At 48.6% G+C, this 14,373-nt stretch overlaps 1 protein-coding gene across 1 annotated transcript in view; it reads left to right on the forward strand.

Moving 5' to 3' along the window:
- The window catches only part of LOXHD1 (lipoxygenase homology PLAT domains 1), a 320,016-nt gene that overhangs the window by 71,209 nt on the left and 234,434 nt on the right, over positions 1-14,373 (forward strand). The window contains exons 6-7 of the mRNA XM_060236607.1: positions 2,831-2,979; positions 5,663-5,786. Of these exons, the coding sequence (XP_060092590.1) occupies positions 2,831-2,979; positions 5,663-5,786 (273 nt within the window). The remainder of the gene's footprint in view (positions 1-2,830; positions 2,980-5,662; positions 5,787-14,373) is intronic.

Below are 14,373 nucleotides of genomic sequence, written 5' to 3' on the forward strand. Positions count from 1 at the left end.
AGTAGATCCAGTTTGCATTCAAGTTGCAGTCAAAAGAAGAGACCTACTCTAAAGAGTTAATTTTCCCTCTCACAAATGGCCATCTTGTCTGGCGTCGTGTGTGTGGAAATATGAGGGCCTTGTCTACAGACCTGTGTCTCTATGGAAGGCCATGTGCAGTGAGTGCAAAGACAATGGAAGATGGGTCAGAAGGTAGCTCCTAGTTTAAGACAAAGAAAGGCATCCCATTTCAGTGAGATGGTGCTGTTAACTGTTTTTGCTGCTGCTGCTTCTTTTTTTTTTTTACTGTTTTTAATGTTTCTACTGTTTTCAACGTTTTATATTGATTCCTATTTATTGTATTTTGCTCTTTTTTATTGTTGTAAACCGTCCAGAAAACTTCATCTGTGTGCGGTATAGAAATAATAATAATAATATCATCATCAAGATGGGTAGCCGTGTTATAGAATCATAGAATCCTAGAGTTGGAAGGGATCTCCAGGGCCATCTAGTCCAACCCCCTGCACAATGCAGGGAACTCACAAATACCTCCCCCTAATTTCACAGGATCTTCATTGCTGTCAGATGGCCATCTAGCCTCTGTGTAAAAACCTCCAAGGAAGGAGAGACCAATTTCATAGAATCCTAGAGTTGGAAGGGACCTCCAGGGTCATCTAAGAACATAAGAGAAGCCATGTTGTATCAGGCCAATGGCCCATCCAGTCCAACACTCTGTGTCACATAAGAACATAAGAGAAGCCATGTTGGATCAGGCCAATGGCCCATCCAGTCCAACACTCTGTGTCACACAGTGGCCAAAATTATATATATATATATATATATATATATATATATATATATATATATATATACACATACATACACACACACAGACACACACACACACACACATATATATATATATATATACACATTGTGACTAATAGCCACTGATGGACGTCTGCTCCATATTTTTATCTATCCCCCTCTTGAAGCTGGTTATGCTTGTAGCCACCACCACCTCCTGTGGCAGTGAATTCCACATGTTAATCACCCTTTGGGTGAAGTACTTCCTTTTATCCATTTTAACCTGACTGCTCAGCAATTTCATTGAATGCCCACGAGTTCTTGTACTATGAGAAAGGGAGAAAAGTACTTCTTTCTCCACTTTCTCCATCCCATGCATTATCTTGTAAACCTCTACCATGTCACCCCTCAGTTGTTGTTTCTCCAAGCTAAAGAGCCCCAAGCGTTTTAACCTTTCTTCATGGGGAAAGTGTTCCAACCCTTTAATCATTCTAGTTGCCCTTTTCTGGACTTTTCCCAATGCTATAATATCCTTTTTGAGGTGCGGTGACCAGAATTGTACACAGTATTCCAAATGAGAACGCACCATCGATTTATACAGAGGCAGTATGATACTGGCTGATTTGTTTTCAGTTCCCTTCCTAACAATTCCCAGCATGGCGTTGGCCTTTTTTATTGCAATCGCACACTGTCTTGACATTTTCAGTGAGTTCTCTACCACGACCCCAAGATCTCTCTCTTGGTCAGTTTCTGCCAGTTCACACCCCATCGACTTGTATTTGTAGCTGGGATTCTTGGGATTCTAGTCCAACCTCCCTGCACAATGCAAGAAACTCACAAATACCTCCCCCTAAATTCACAGGATCTGCATTGCTGTTAGTTTGACGGTAGCAGTACAAAAGAGTCCAGTAGCACCTGAAAGACTAAGACTGATTTCCAGCTAGCGTTGCTTCACCCCCCAGTGCTTCTGTTTTCCTCGGAGCAAATGACAGATTCCCTGCTAGTTGCTCCGCGGGTGCATTCTGAGCCGCGGTGACCTCCAATTCTCTGTGCAGCAATGTAATCCTGAAAAGACAGCATCTCGCAATGGCGCAGGGAACCGAAGGTTGCTGCGGCTCAAAATGCACCTGGAGAGCGATTGATGGGAAATTGATCACTTGAGCCGGTGGTGGGGGGAGGGGGCACAAGCCTTGGGGTTAGGGTTGCCAAATCCAATTCAAGAAATATCTGGGGACTTTGGGGGTGGAGCCAGGAGCAAGGATGTGACAAGCATAATTGAGCTCCAAGGGAGTTCTGGGCCATCACATTTAAAGGGACCGCACACCTTTTTCAATGTCTTCCTTCCATAGGAAATAATGAAGGATAGGGGCACCTTCTTTTGGGGCTCATAGAATTGGACCCCCTGGGTCCAATCGTTTTGAAACTTGGGGGGTACTTTGGGGAGAGGCACGAGATACTATTCTGAAACTTTGGTGCCTCAAAAAACAGCTCCCCCAGAGCTTCCGAAACCTCCAGATCAATTCCCCATTGTACCCTATGAGAATCAATCTCCACCTAGGGAATAATGAAGTGCTCAGCAGACATTCCCCCCACCCCCCCCCAGTTTCTGGCAACTCTGAAGCGAGGGATTGGCATCTCTACTCACGAGTTGCTGTCAGTTTTTTCAAAGTAACATAGAAACCCCATCTCAAGAGGAAGCCTTTCAATCAGAGACTGAAGCCTCCGGAGGTGAAAAGGCACATGGTCCTCTGGGGGTGGGGGGAATGGCCAGCTGACTGGGGGCGGGAAGGAGCCTGGGAAAGGGGATGAATCCCCACTAGTGGGAAATTGGTTTAACAAAATTTGTGGCAAAGTATCAGAAGAAGTGAGCAGTGACATAAGAAAGCTCCCACCCTACCACCAATTTAGTTAGTCTTTGACGTGAGTTTTGACTCACTTATGCCAGGTCCAGTCAGATTTGCCTTTAAGGTGCCCCATTTTGCCATTCTCGAACCCGCCGGCCTGTTCTCAGCTCTCTCATCCCTTTGCTTCTCGTTTCACGCAGGCGAGAGGAAGCTGGACAACGACAACGACAATTTCGAGCGAGCGCAAGAAGACAAGTTCACCCTGGACGCTCCCAACATGGGACGGCTCCGAAAGATCAACATCGGCCACAATAACAAAGGAGGCTCGGCGGGTTGGTTCTTGGACAAGGTGTGCGTAGCCTGAAAAAGTTGTTGATAGGGGGAGTGGGAGTGGCTCAGTAGAAGAGCCTCTGCTTGGCAGGCATAAAGTCCCAGGTTTGATCCCAGGCACCTCGCATTGAAAAGATCAGGTAGCAGGTGGTGGGTGGGGCCTCTGCCTGAAACCCTGGAGAGCCACTGCCAGTCTGAGTAGAGAGAAGGGCTTTTTTTGTAGCAGGAACTCCTTTGCATATTAGGCCACACCCCTCTGATGTAGCCAATCCTCCAAGAGCTTACAATAGGCCCTGTAAGGAAAGCCATGTAAGCTCTTGGAAAATTGGCTACATCAGGGGTGTGTGTCCTACAGGGCTTTTTTTTTGTAGCAGGAACTCCTTTGCATATTAGGCCACACCCCTGATGTAGCTACTCCTCCAGGGCTCTTAGCGCAGGGCCTACTGTAAGCTCCAGTAGGATTGGCTACATCAGGAGTGTGGCCTAATATGCAAAGGAGTTCCCACTACAAAAAAGGGCCTGGTAGACAGTACTGACTTTGATGGACTGATGGTCTGATTTCTTTAAAAGGCCTGAGGGAAGAGGCCAAGAAGGACAGTCCAGCTTCGGCATCCGTCAGAAGTGAGTTGAGCTAGAGGCAAAGCAGGTAGAGCCGTGTGGTGGTCAACCTCCACCTCTCTCCATTAAAGGCCAAGAGAAGGTTTATCAGCCCCATTGGGCCCTGAAGTGCAAGCAGGGATGGCACCCTAGTAGGGTTGTCAAGTCCAATTCAAGAAACATCTGGGGACTTTGGGGGTGGAGCCAGGAGACATTGGGGCGGAGCCAGGAACAAGGGTGTGACAAGCATAATTGAACTCCAAGGGAGTTCTGGCCATCACATTGAAAGGGACAGCACACCTTTTTCAATGTCTTCCTTCCATAGGAAATAATGAAGGATAGGGGCACCTTCTTTTGGGGCTCATAGAATTGGACCCCCTGGTCCAATACTTTTGAAACTTGGGGGGTACTTTGGAGAGAGGCACCAGATACTATACTGAAAATTCGGTGCCTCTACCTCAAAAAACAGCTCCCCCAGAGTCCCCGAAACCTCCAGATCAATTCCCCATTATACCCTATGAGAATCGATCTCCACTTAGGGAATAATGAAGTGCTCAGCAGACGTTTCCCTCCCCCCCACCCACCCCGTTTCTGGCGACTCTGAAGGGGGATTGGCCTCTCTACTCACGAGTTGCTGCCAACTTCTTCCAAGTAACACAGACACCCCATCCCAAGAGGAAGCCTTTCAATCGGAGACCGAAGCCTCCAGAGGTGGAAAGGCACATGGTCCGCTGACCAGCTGACTGGGGGTGGGAAGGAGCCTGGGAAAGTGGAAGAACCCCCGCTGGGACATGGGGATTGGCAAGCCTACACCCTAGGCAAGGCTAACTTCTGGCACTCTCTGGCACCCAGGACTGATGACATCACTGAGTCACATGGTGGGGGCGCCATATTTGGCATACCCTGAAGGCCAGCACCCTAGCCAGTCACCTAGTTTGCCTAGTGGCAGGGCCAGCCCTGTGTACAACAGCTGGGTGTAGGTCTTAGACAGGCCCACGGTCCTGGGGGAGCTGCCCAGCGGTGTCAACTCTTGATGCTGGCTGAGAACTAGGACTGCCCAACACTTCTCTGTTGCTTCTTGCCAAGTGTATCATCCCTTCCTTGGTTCTTTCTCTAAGCCTATCCCATTCTGCTTTTGGAGTCACTGCTCTAAGAAATAAATTAACCTTTCTACAAGGAGGGAGAGGTCTGGCCAACATATGGGATTTGTGCTGATAAACTGAAATTCCCCAATACTGACTCTACGGTTTTTAGATGGAGATAAGCAGGGCTCACTTTCTAGCAGGAGCTCCTTTGCATATGAGGCCACACACCCCTGATGTAGCCAATCCTCCAAGAGCTTACAGGGCTCTTCTTACAGGGCCTGCTGTAAGCTCCAGGGGGGATTGGCTGCATCAGGGGTGTGTGGCCTAAGATGCAAAGGAGTTCCTGCTACAAAAAAAGCCCTGATATTAGGCCACAGACCCCTGATAAAAGGAATAAAACGGATAAAAGGAAGTACTTCTTCACCCAAAGGGTGATTAACATGTGGAATTCACTGCCACAGGAGGTGGTGGCGTCCACAAGCATAGCCACCTTCAAGAAGGGGTTAGATAAAAATATGGAGCAGAGGTCCATCAGTGGCTATTAGCCACAGTGTGTGTGTGTGTGTGTGTATATATATATATATATATATATATATATATATATATATATATATATATATATATATATATATATATATATATATATTTGGCCGCTGTGTGACACAGAATGTTGGACTGGATGGGCCATTGGCCTGATCTAACATGGCTTCTCTTATGTTCTTATGTTCTTATGATGTAGCCAATCCTCTAAGAGCTTACAGGGCTCTTCTTACAGGGCCTACTGTAAGCCCTTGGAGGATTGGCTACATCAAGAGGGTGTGGTCTAATATGCAAAGGAGCCCCTGCTAGAGCCCTGGAGATAACATGTGTGTACTACATGTCTGCATGTGGGTTATGGGTTTTTTTTGCTTTGTTTATAGCGTGTTTTTCTCTTTGAGACTCCTGGTGAGTTACTTCTTCCTTTGCACTTGTCTGTCCTCTCCTCTGAACATCTCCACCTACGTTCTGTTTTCGCCCAAGGTCCTCATTGAAGATATCGGCAACAAAGCCAACTACGAGTTCCCGTGCTACCGTTGGCTCGCCATGGATGAAGATGATGGCAAAATTCAGCGGGATATCCTGGTGGGAGGAGCAGAAGCTACAGGTAAGAACATAAGAACATAAGAGAAGCCATGTTGGATCAGGCCAATGGCCCATCCAGTCCAACACTCTGTGTCACATAAGAACATAAGAGAAGCCATGTTGGATCAGGCCAGTGGCCCATCCAGTCCAACACTCTGTGTCACATAAGAACATGAGAGAAGCCATGTTGGATCAGGCCAATGGCCCATCCAGTCCAACACTCTGTGTCACATAAGAACATAAGAGAAGCCATGTTGGATCAGGCCAATGGTCCATCCAGTCCAACACTCTGTGTCACACAGTGGCCAAAAATTTTATATATATATATATACACACACACACACTGTGGCTAATAGCCACTGATGTACCTCTGCTCCATATTTTTATCCAATCCCCTCTTGAAGCTGCCTATGCTTGTAGTCGCCACCACCTCCTGTGGCAGTGAATTCCACATGTTAATCACCCTTTGGGTGAAGGACTTCTTTTTATCCGTTCTAACCCGACTGCTCAGCAATTTCACCAAATGCCCGCGAGTTCTTGTATTGTGAGAAAGGGAGAAAAGGACTTCTTTCTCTACCTTCTCCATCCCATGCATAATCTTGTAAACCTCTATCATGTCATACATAACCATCATGGTAAATCTTTTGTGGCCGAGGCGAGTGAAAACGTTTAACTTTTGAGGCCATGAGCAGATCCTTCGTGCAGAGAAGAATTTGTGCTACTTGATGGTTATGTATGTGGACTCAAGGGAAGACTCTGGGTGGGCCTTCCGGGCTCATCGGAGCCGTACGGTATGAGCTTGGGGACTTGGGAACAAAGGGCTGCAGGATCCAAATCTCTGCAGCCCTAGACCAATCACAAGCGCCCACTGGTTTGAATGACCCAATGTTGTGCTTCCACGGGAGCCCAGAGATGTATATAAGTTGGGCTGGTAGGCCCCCATTCCCAGTCTTGTAATGTAGCCTTATGCCATGTCTATTAAAGAGCTTGTTATCACTCTACTGGCGACTCCTCCATGCATAGAACCCACTATATTATATTGATATACAAGCATATCTGCCCCCGTTCCTGCGGACTTTTTGCTCTTTGGTTTTTTATATATGAAAAAGAAAATTGAGCTGTTTGTTACACAAAAATCTGCAGGTGGGAGCGGGGGATCCCCCAGTTTGGAGGCCATCCCCCGGCTTAAGGTCATCAGGAAGCAGCGGGAGGGAGGGAGGGAAATGTCTGCTGGGCACTCCACTATACTCTATGGAGACCAATAGGGAGGGACGGTGGCTCAGTGGTAGAGCATCTGCTTGGGAAGCAGAAGATCCCAGGTTCAATCCCCGGCATCTCCAAAAAAGGGTCCAGGCAAATAGGCGTGAAAAACCTCAGCTTGAAACCCTGGAGAGCTGCTGCCAGTCTGAGTAGACAATACTGACTTTGATGGACCAAGGCTCTGATTCAGTATAAGGCAGCTTCATATGTTCATATCCCCATACGGTATGATTGATCTGTGCATATTAGGCCGCACACCTCTGATGTAGCCAATCCTCCAAGAGCTTACAGGGTTCTTAGCACAGGGGCCCTACTGTAAGCTCCAGGAGGACTGGCTACATCAGGGGTGTGTGGCCTGATATGCAAAAGAAACTCCTGCTACAAAAAAAGCCCTGGATTAGGCCACACACCCCTGATGTAGCCAATCCTCCAAGAGCTTACAGGGTTCTTAGCACAGGGGCCCTACTGTAAGCTCCAGGAGGACTGGCTACATCAGGGGTGTGTGGCCTGATATGCAAAAGAAGCTCCTGCTACAAAAAAAGCCCTGGATTAGGCCACACACCCCTGAAGTAGCCAATCCTCCAAGAGCTTACAGGGTTCTTAGCACAGGGGCCCTACTGTAAGCTCCAGGAGGACTGGCTACATCAGGGGTGTGTGGCCTGATATGCAAAGGAGCAGGGGTGGAATTCTAGCAGGAGCTCCTTTACATATTAGGCCTATCCCCCCTGATGTAGCCAATCCTCCGAGAGCTTACAGGGCTCTTAGTACAGGTGCCCTACTGTAAGCTCCAGGAGGATTGGCTACATCAGGGGTGTGTGGCCTGATATGCAAAGGAGCAGGGGTGGAATTCTAGCAGGAGCTCCTTTACATATTAGGCCTATCCCCCCTGATGTAGCCAATCCTCCAAGAGCTTACAGGGTTCTTAGCACAGGGGCCCTACTGTAAGCTCCAGGAGGACTGGCTACATCAGGGGTGTGTGGCCTGATATGCAAAGGAGCAGGGGTGGAATTCTAGCAGGAGCTCCTTTACATATTAGGCCTATCCCCCCTGATGTAGCCAATCCTCCAAGAGCTTACAGGGCTCTTAGTACAGGTGCCCTACTGTAAGCTCCAGGAGGATTGGCTACATCAGGGGTGTGTGGCCTGATATGCAAAGGAGCTCCTGCTACAGAAAAGGAAGGAACACTGTGCCACGCCCCCTTTGGCCAATGACAGGGGATTGGGTTGCCAACTCCAGACTAGGAAACTCCTGAAGATTTGGGAGAGGTGCTGGGGAAGACAGAGATCTCGGTGGGGTACAATGCCCTAGAAGCCTCCTGTAAAGTTTTGCCAAACACTATCATAAGATGCCCCGAATATAAGCAGAAGAAGCTTCATTAATAGTTCATTATCAGCATGTGTTCCCAAGACTGTGTCTTGTCAGGCTGAAGAACAAGAGGAAATTACAGGTCGAATATGATCTACCACTAACAGTTTGGCTAGGGTTGCCAGGTCTAATTCAAGAAATATCTGGGGACTTTGGGGGTGGAGCCAGCAGACATCGGGGGTGGAGCCAGGAGACATGGGGGTGGAGCCAGGAGACCTTGGGGGTGGAGCCAGGAGCAAGGGTGTGACAAGCAGCATTGAACTTCAAAGGGAGTTCTGGCCATCACATTTAAAGGGACTGCATACCTTTTAAATGCCTTCCCTCCATTGGAAATAATGAAGGACATGGGCACCTTCTTTCGGGGCTCACAGAATTGGATGCTCTGGTCCAATCCTTTTGAAACTTGGAGGGTGTTTTGGGAGAGGCACTGGGCGCTACGCTGAACATTTGGTGCCTCTACCTCAAAAAACAACTCCTCCAGTGCCCCAGATACCAGCAAATCAATTCTCCATTATACCCTATGGGAATCAGTCTCCATAGGAAAAATAGAGTGCCCAACAGACATTTCCCTCCCCCCCCACGCTTTCTGATGACCCTGAAGTGGGGGGAGGGCCTCCAAATCGGGGGATCCCGTCCCCACCTGGGGATTGGCAACCCTAAGTTCATGCTACAAAAAAAGCTCTGAGTTCAAGATGCAAGACAAGTGCAACATGCCATTGCCAGGGACTTGTGCCTGACACCACCCTCCAAAGCATCCATGTCCTCCAGGGGGCCTGATCTGTGAAGTCTGTTGATGAGCTGTAATTCTGGGAGATCACCAGGCCCCACCTGGAGGCTGGCATCCCTAAGCCTCTTGTCAGATCAAAATCGAGCCTTCTTCTCTGCCTCTTGTCAACTGTGGAAGAGGCTATTACAAATCCCTCCCCCACCAAACTTTGAAGGCCTTTAGAACAAAGGCAGTGGACTAGTGCACCTTTAAGACCAACTAAGTTTTATTCAGAATGGAAGCTTTCGTATGCTCTTAAGCAGACTTCATCAGACCAAATGGGAACGGAAACAGCTTAATATACATGGGCAGTGTAGAATCATGGGAATGTTTTTAGCCGATTAAAAGAATCACAAATACATATGAACATATATGAACATATGAAGCTGCCTTATACTGAATCAGACCCTGGGTCCATCAAAGTCAGTATTGTCTACTCAGACTGGCAGCGGCTCTCCAGGGTCTCAAGCTGAGGTTTTTCACGCCTATTTGCCTGGACCCTTTTTTTGGAGATGCCAGGGATTGAACCTGGGACCTTCTGCTTCCCAAGCAGATGCTCTACCACTGAGCCACCGTCCCTCCCCTTGAACAGCTGAGGTTTTTCACACCTATTTGCCTGGACCCTTTTAGTTGGAGATGCCGGGGATTGAACCTGGGACCTTCTGCTTACCAAGCAGATGCTCTACCACTGAGCCACCGTCCCTCCCCTTGAACAGCTGAGGTCTTTCACGCCTATTTGCCTGGACCCTTTTTAGTTGGAGATGCCGGGGATTGAACCTGGGACCTTCTGCTTACCAAGCAGATGCTCTACCACTGAGCCACCGTCCCTCCCCTTGAACAGCTGAGGTTTTTCACGCCTATTTGCCTGGACCCTTTTAGTTGGAGATGCCGGGGATTGAACCTGGGACCTTCTGCTTACCAAGCAGATGCTCTACCACTGAGCCACCGTCCCTCCCCTTGAACAGCTGAGGTCTTTCACGCCTATTTGCCTGGACCCTTTTTAGTTGGAGATGCCGGGGATTGAACCTGGGACCTTCTGCTTACCAAGCAGATGCTCTACCACTGAGCCACCGTCCCTCTCCTAACCAGCAGTGGCTCTCCAGGGTCTCCAGCTGAGGTTTTTCACGCCTATTTGCCTGGACCCTTTTTAGTTGGAGATGCCGGGGATTGAACCTGGGACCTCCTGCTTACCAAGCAGATGCTCTACCACTGAGCCACCGTCCCTCCCCTTGAACAGCTGAGGTCTTTCACACCTATTTGCCTGGACCCTTTTTAGTTGGAGAAGCCGGGGATTGAACCTGGGACCTTCTGCTTACCAATACGAATCTGTGTTTGTTAGCGTTAGGACAAGGCAGGGCTGAAACAACACTGGAGGGTGATAAAAAAAAAAGGCAGGCTGCTGTTGTAGGTGCGAAGTGCCATAAATCTAGGTAACATTCTGGCCTTGTTAGTTTAAATAGAGGGCATGGTTTCTTAAGAGATTATAACATCCATTATAGTTTGCCGTTAGAAAAAAGACCTTTGTTTGCAAAAGGCAACTGATGCTCTGGAGGTTGCCCAGAACTTCCTAACCCCTGGGGAAAAGAAGGAACACAAAGCGCTATTTTGGGCCACGAGGCATCTGCTCCAACCGTAGGCCTGCTGAGGAGGGCTACTGGGAAGTCGTGCTGAATTCAGGCTTCCGGCGGTCGCACAGCAGCCTCCGTCCTGTAAGCCGCCCTTTCTGAAGCAGCTCAATTATTTATTTGAGTCGCTGATGGATGAGCTGCCAGCAAGTTCTGTGGTGATCAATCTCTGTGCCGATTGGCTGGGAAGAAGCCGAGTCTTCCTCCCCCAACTCCTGGGGTTCTACCACAGTGTGAGGCCTGACACCTGTCAGGGGTCTGACTTCTTCATTAGAGCTCCTGTACGCAAAGACCTCACCCTCTTGGGACAAAATAAGCTCTCAGCTTGCTTAGCGGCCTGCCACAAAGTCAGTCAAGAGCCTTTCCAGAATGTCTCCCTTAGCCTTGATGTCATTTTGAAGCAGAAAAATGAAGTTATAGGCATTTGTGTTGTGTGTCGCCCCACCCCTCTCCAAATTCAACACAAGTTATGTGGTTGTCAGCCTCTAGGTGAGGTAGGCTTGCCAGGTCCAATTCAAGAAATATCTGGGGACTTTGGGGGCGGAGCCAGCAGACATTGGGGTGGAGCCAGGAGACATGGGGGTGGAGCCAGCAGACATGGGGGTGGAGCCAGGAGCAAGGTTGTGACAAGCATCACTGAACTCCAAAGGGAGTTCTGGCCATCACATTGAAAGGGACAACACACCTTTTAAATACCTTCCCTTCATTAGAAATAATGAAGGCTAGGGGCAGCTCCTTTTGGGGCTCATAGAACTGGACCCCCTGGTCCAATCCTTTTGAAACTTGGCGGGTGTTTTGAGGAGCGGCACAGAATGCTCTGCTGCAAATTTGGTGCCTCTACCTCAAAAAACAGCCCCCTGCAGAGCCCCAGATACCCGCAGATCTATTCTCCATCATTCCCTATGGGAATTAATCATAGCAAATAATGGAGTGTGCAGCAGGCATTTCCCCCCCCCACACACACTTTCTGATGACCCTGAAGTGGGGGGAGGGCCTCCAAACTGGGGGATCCCCTGCCCTCACCTGGGGATTATATGAAAATGCACAATAGGCTACACAGAGGAATGAAGTTGCAACCAAATGAAACAAACCACTCTGTGAAAAATGCTATCACAAAAATATAATTCATACAAGGAAAAGAGTGCATTTTAGCAACCTCATAATTTTACATACCGCATGTGCATATTTTGGCAATTAACTTGCTGACCAGATGGAGGCAGCAGTGTTCTGATTATGCATGAATTTGTGAAAGAACTGAACATTGTGAATATTTTCTACACACATACCGCAAGTTTTGCAAGACGCTTCCTGGAGGAAGGACCTGACAGTCCGAAACGGGCTTTACTCTGCTAGCGGTCCGTTGGAGCTCTTTTCTAGACTTATGATGTTATGGACTATTTGCACAATGGTGTATATAAGTGCATAAATATGCACATGCGGTATGTAAAATTATGAGGTTGCTGAAATGCACTCTTTCCCTTGTATAAATTATATTTTGTAATAGCATTTTTCACAGATTAGCTTGTTTCACTTGGTCCTACCTGGGGATTGCCAGTCCTAAAACTAGGCTATTGCCTAGGGCGCCTGCCTTCTGGAGGCACCAAATTGGGCAACCCCGCCATCTTACTCAGTGACAGAAGCCCTTTAGTCTCACAAAAACCTCTCTGAAGGATTTCTAGTAAGTTCTTTAGTCCCATAAAAATCTTTTGCTTCCATTCCTCTCATATACTGGTTACACTAGCATACCCCTCCAAACATACCTTACAACAACAACAACAACAAAATTTTATTTGTATCCCACCCTCCCCGCCGGAGCAGGCTCAGGGCGGCTTAAGCATTTGATTTTCTTTTTTTTAAAAGCAACAGTTCTATACTGAACCACATTCGGCTCTAAAGCAGGGGTGGCCAAACTGGCTTAATGTAAGAGCCGCATAGATTAAACATCAGATATTTGAGAGCCGCAGGACAGGAAGGAAGGAAGGAAGGAAGGAAGGAAGGAAGGAAGGAAGGAAGGAAGGAAGGAAGGAGAGAGAGAGGTGGAAAGAAAACAACTTTAACTTTAAATGCATTCTCTAAGCCGCTGGCTGGGTTGCCTTGAAGAAATGATTGAAAGGGCCAAATGCCATCTCCTAGCTGGCCAACAGTGTGGTGGGGGCTTCAAGAGCCACACAATGGCTGTGATCACCCACACGAAATAATGCACTTTCAATCCTCTTTCAATGCACTTTGCAACTGGATCTTGCAAGTTCACACAGTGAAATCCAGTTGGAAAGTGCACTGAAATTGGATCGAAAGTGCATTATTTAGCGTGCGTGACTGCAGCCAATATGTGTGAAAGAGCCACGTGTGGCTCCCAAGCCACAGTTTGGCCACCCCTGCTCTAGAGCCATAAGCTACGGATCCCTGAGGTAGGTAAAAGGGGAAGAGCCTCTGCTTGGCCTTCAGGAGGTTCCAAGTTCGATCCCCAGCATCTCTGGTTAAAAGGACCAGGTAAAAGGTGAAGTGAAAGGCCACCACCTGAGACCCCTGGAAGCCACTGCCAAACTGAGTAGACAGTCCTCACCTCGATGGGCTAATGCCCTGATGATTCGTTCTAAGGCTGCTTCAGGTGCACACAGCGGTCGTTTTGTAGAAAAACAGGTGGTGGAGCTCATTAGCATATGCCGCTCCCACCCAGCCTAAAGCAACCCGATGCAAGAAAGGAGAGCCCCGGGCAAGTGAGGCCTGCTTGGGCTGGATAGAGATCCAGCCAGCTCAAGCAGGCCTCGCTCACCTGGGGCTCTCCTGGGCTGCCCCCCCAGTCAGAAGGCCAGCAAGCCACCTGCCGTCCAAAATCACATAAGATGTGGAGAAAAGGCGGCGTGGGATTAATGAGGGCTGCTGGGGGTGTGCCAGAGCCTTTGGTGGCTGGCTGGCTGCCTGCTCTCCTAATCCAGGAATTGTCATGCAGCTGCACCTACTATTCAATGAACAAGGTAGGTCGGTAGGTGGAGAGAAAGAGGAGGAACCTTCAGAAAGGTTCAGGAGCTGTGCTCCTGTGAGCTCCTGCTGAATCTGAGGCCTGGGTGCATGTGTGAAAACCAGCGGTTGGGAGCTCAGCGCTTATTTATTCCACCCGTTTAACGTCAGTGCTCAGCTGCCAGAGTCACTGAACAGCTGCTCAGGTCCCCGGCGTCTGTGAGCATAAGGGAGGCCGCTGTTGCTAGAAGACCCCTGCCAGGGATTTTCCGCCTGACGTACAATTTTAACAAGGTAAAAATCTCTGCAGGAGAAAAGCAACCATGTTTGCCTTGCTCCGCAGACAGCCTTAAGAACGCCGAAACTCTGCAAGATGAAGTGGCCCGTGCCTTTGATTTGGCTTCAGATTGGTGGGTGAAGAAGGGGAGGTTTCGTGGCTCAGTTAGCAGAGCATCTGCTTGGCACGCAGAAAGTCCCTGAGACTCCTTCGGTTAACAAAGGTCAGGGTATAAATCCAATCTCCTCCTCCTCCTTCCTCTGCTGATGTTCAAATAGAATCATAGAATCAAAGAGTTGGAAGGGACCTCCAGGGTCATCTAGCCCAACCCCCTGCACAATGCAGGAAACTCACAAAC

The sequence above is a fragment of the Heteronotia binoei genome, chromosome 4 (genome assembly GCF_032191835.1).
Source record: "Heteronotia binoei isolate CCM8104 ecotype False Entrance Well chromosome 4, APGP_CSIRO_Hbin_v1, whole genome shotgun sequence".
NCBI lineage: Eukaryota > Metazoa > Chordata > Lepidosauria > Squamata > Gekkonidae > Heteronotia > Heteronotia binoei.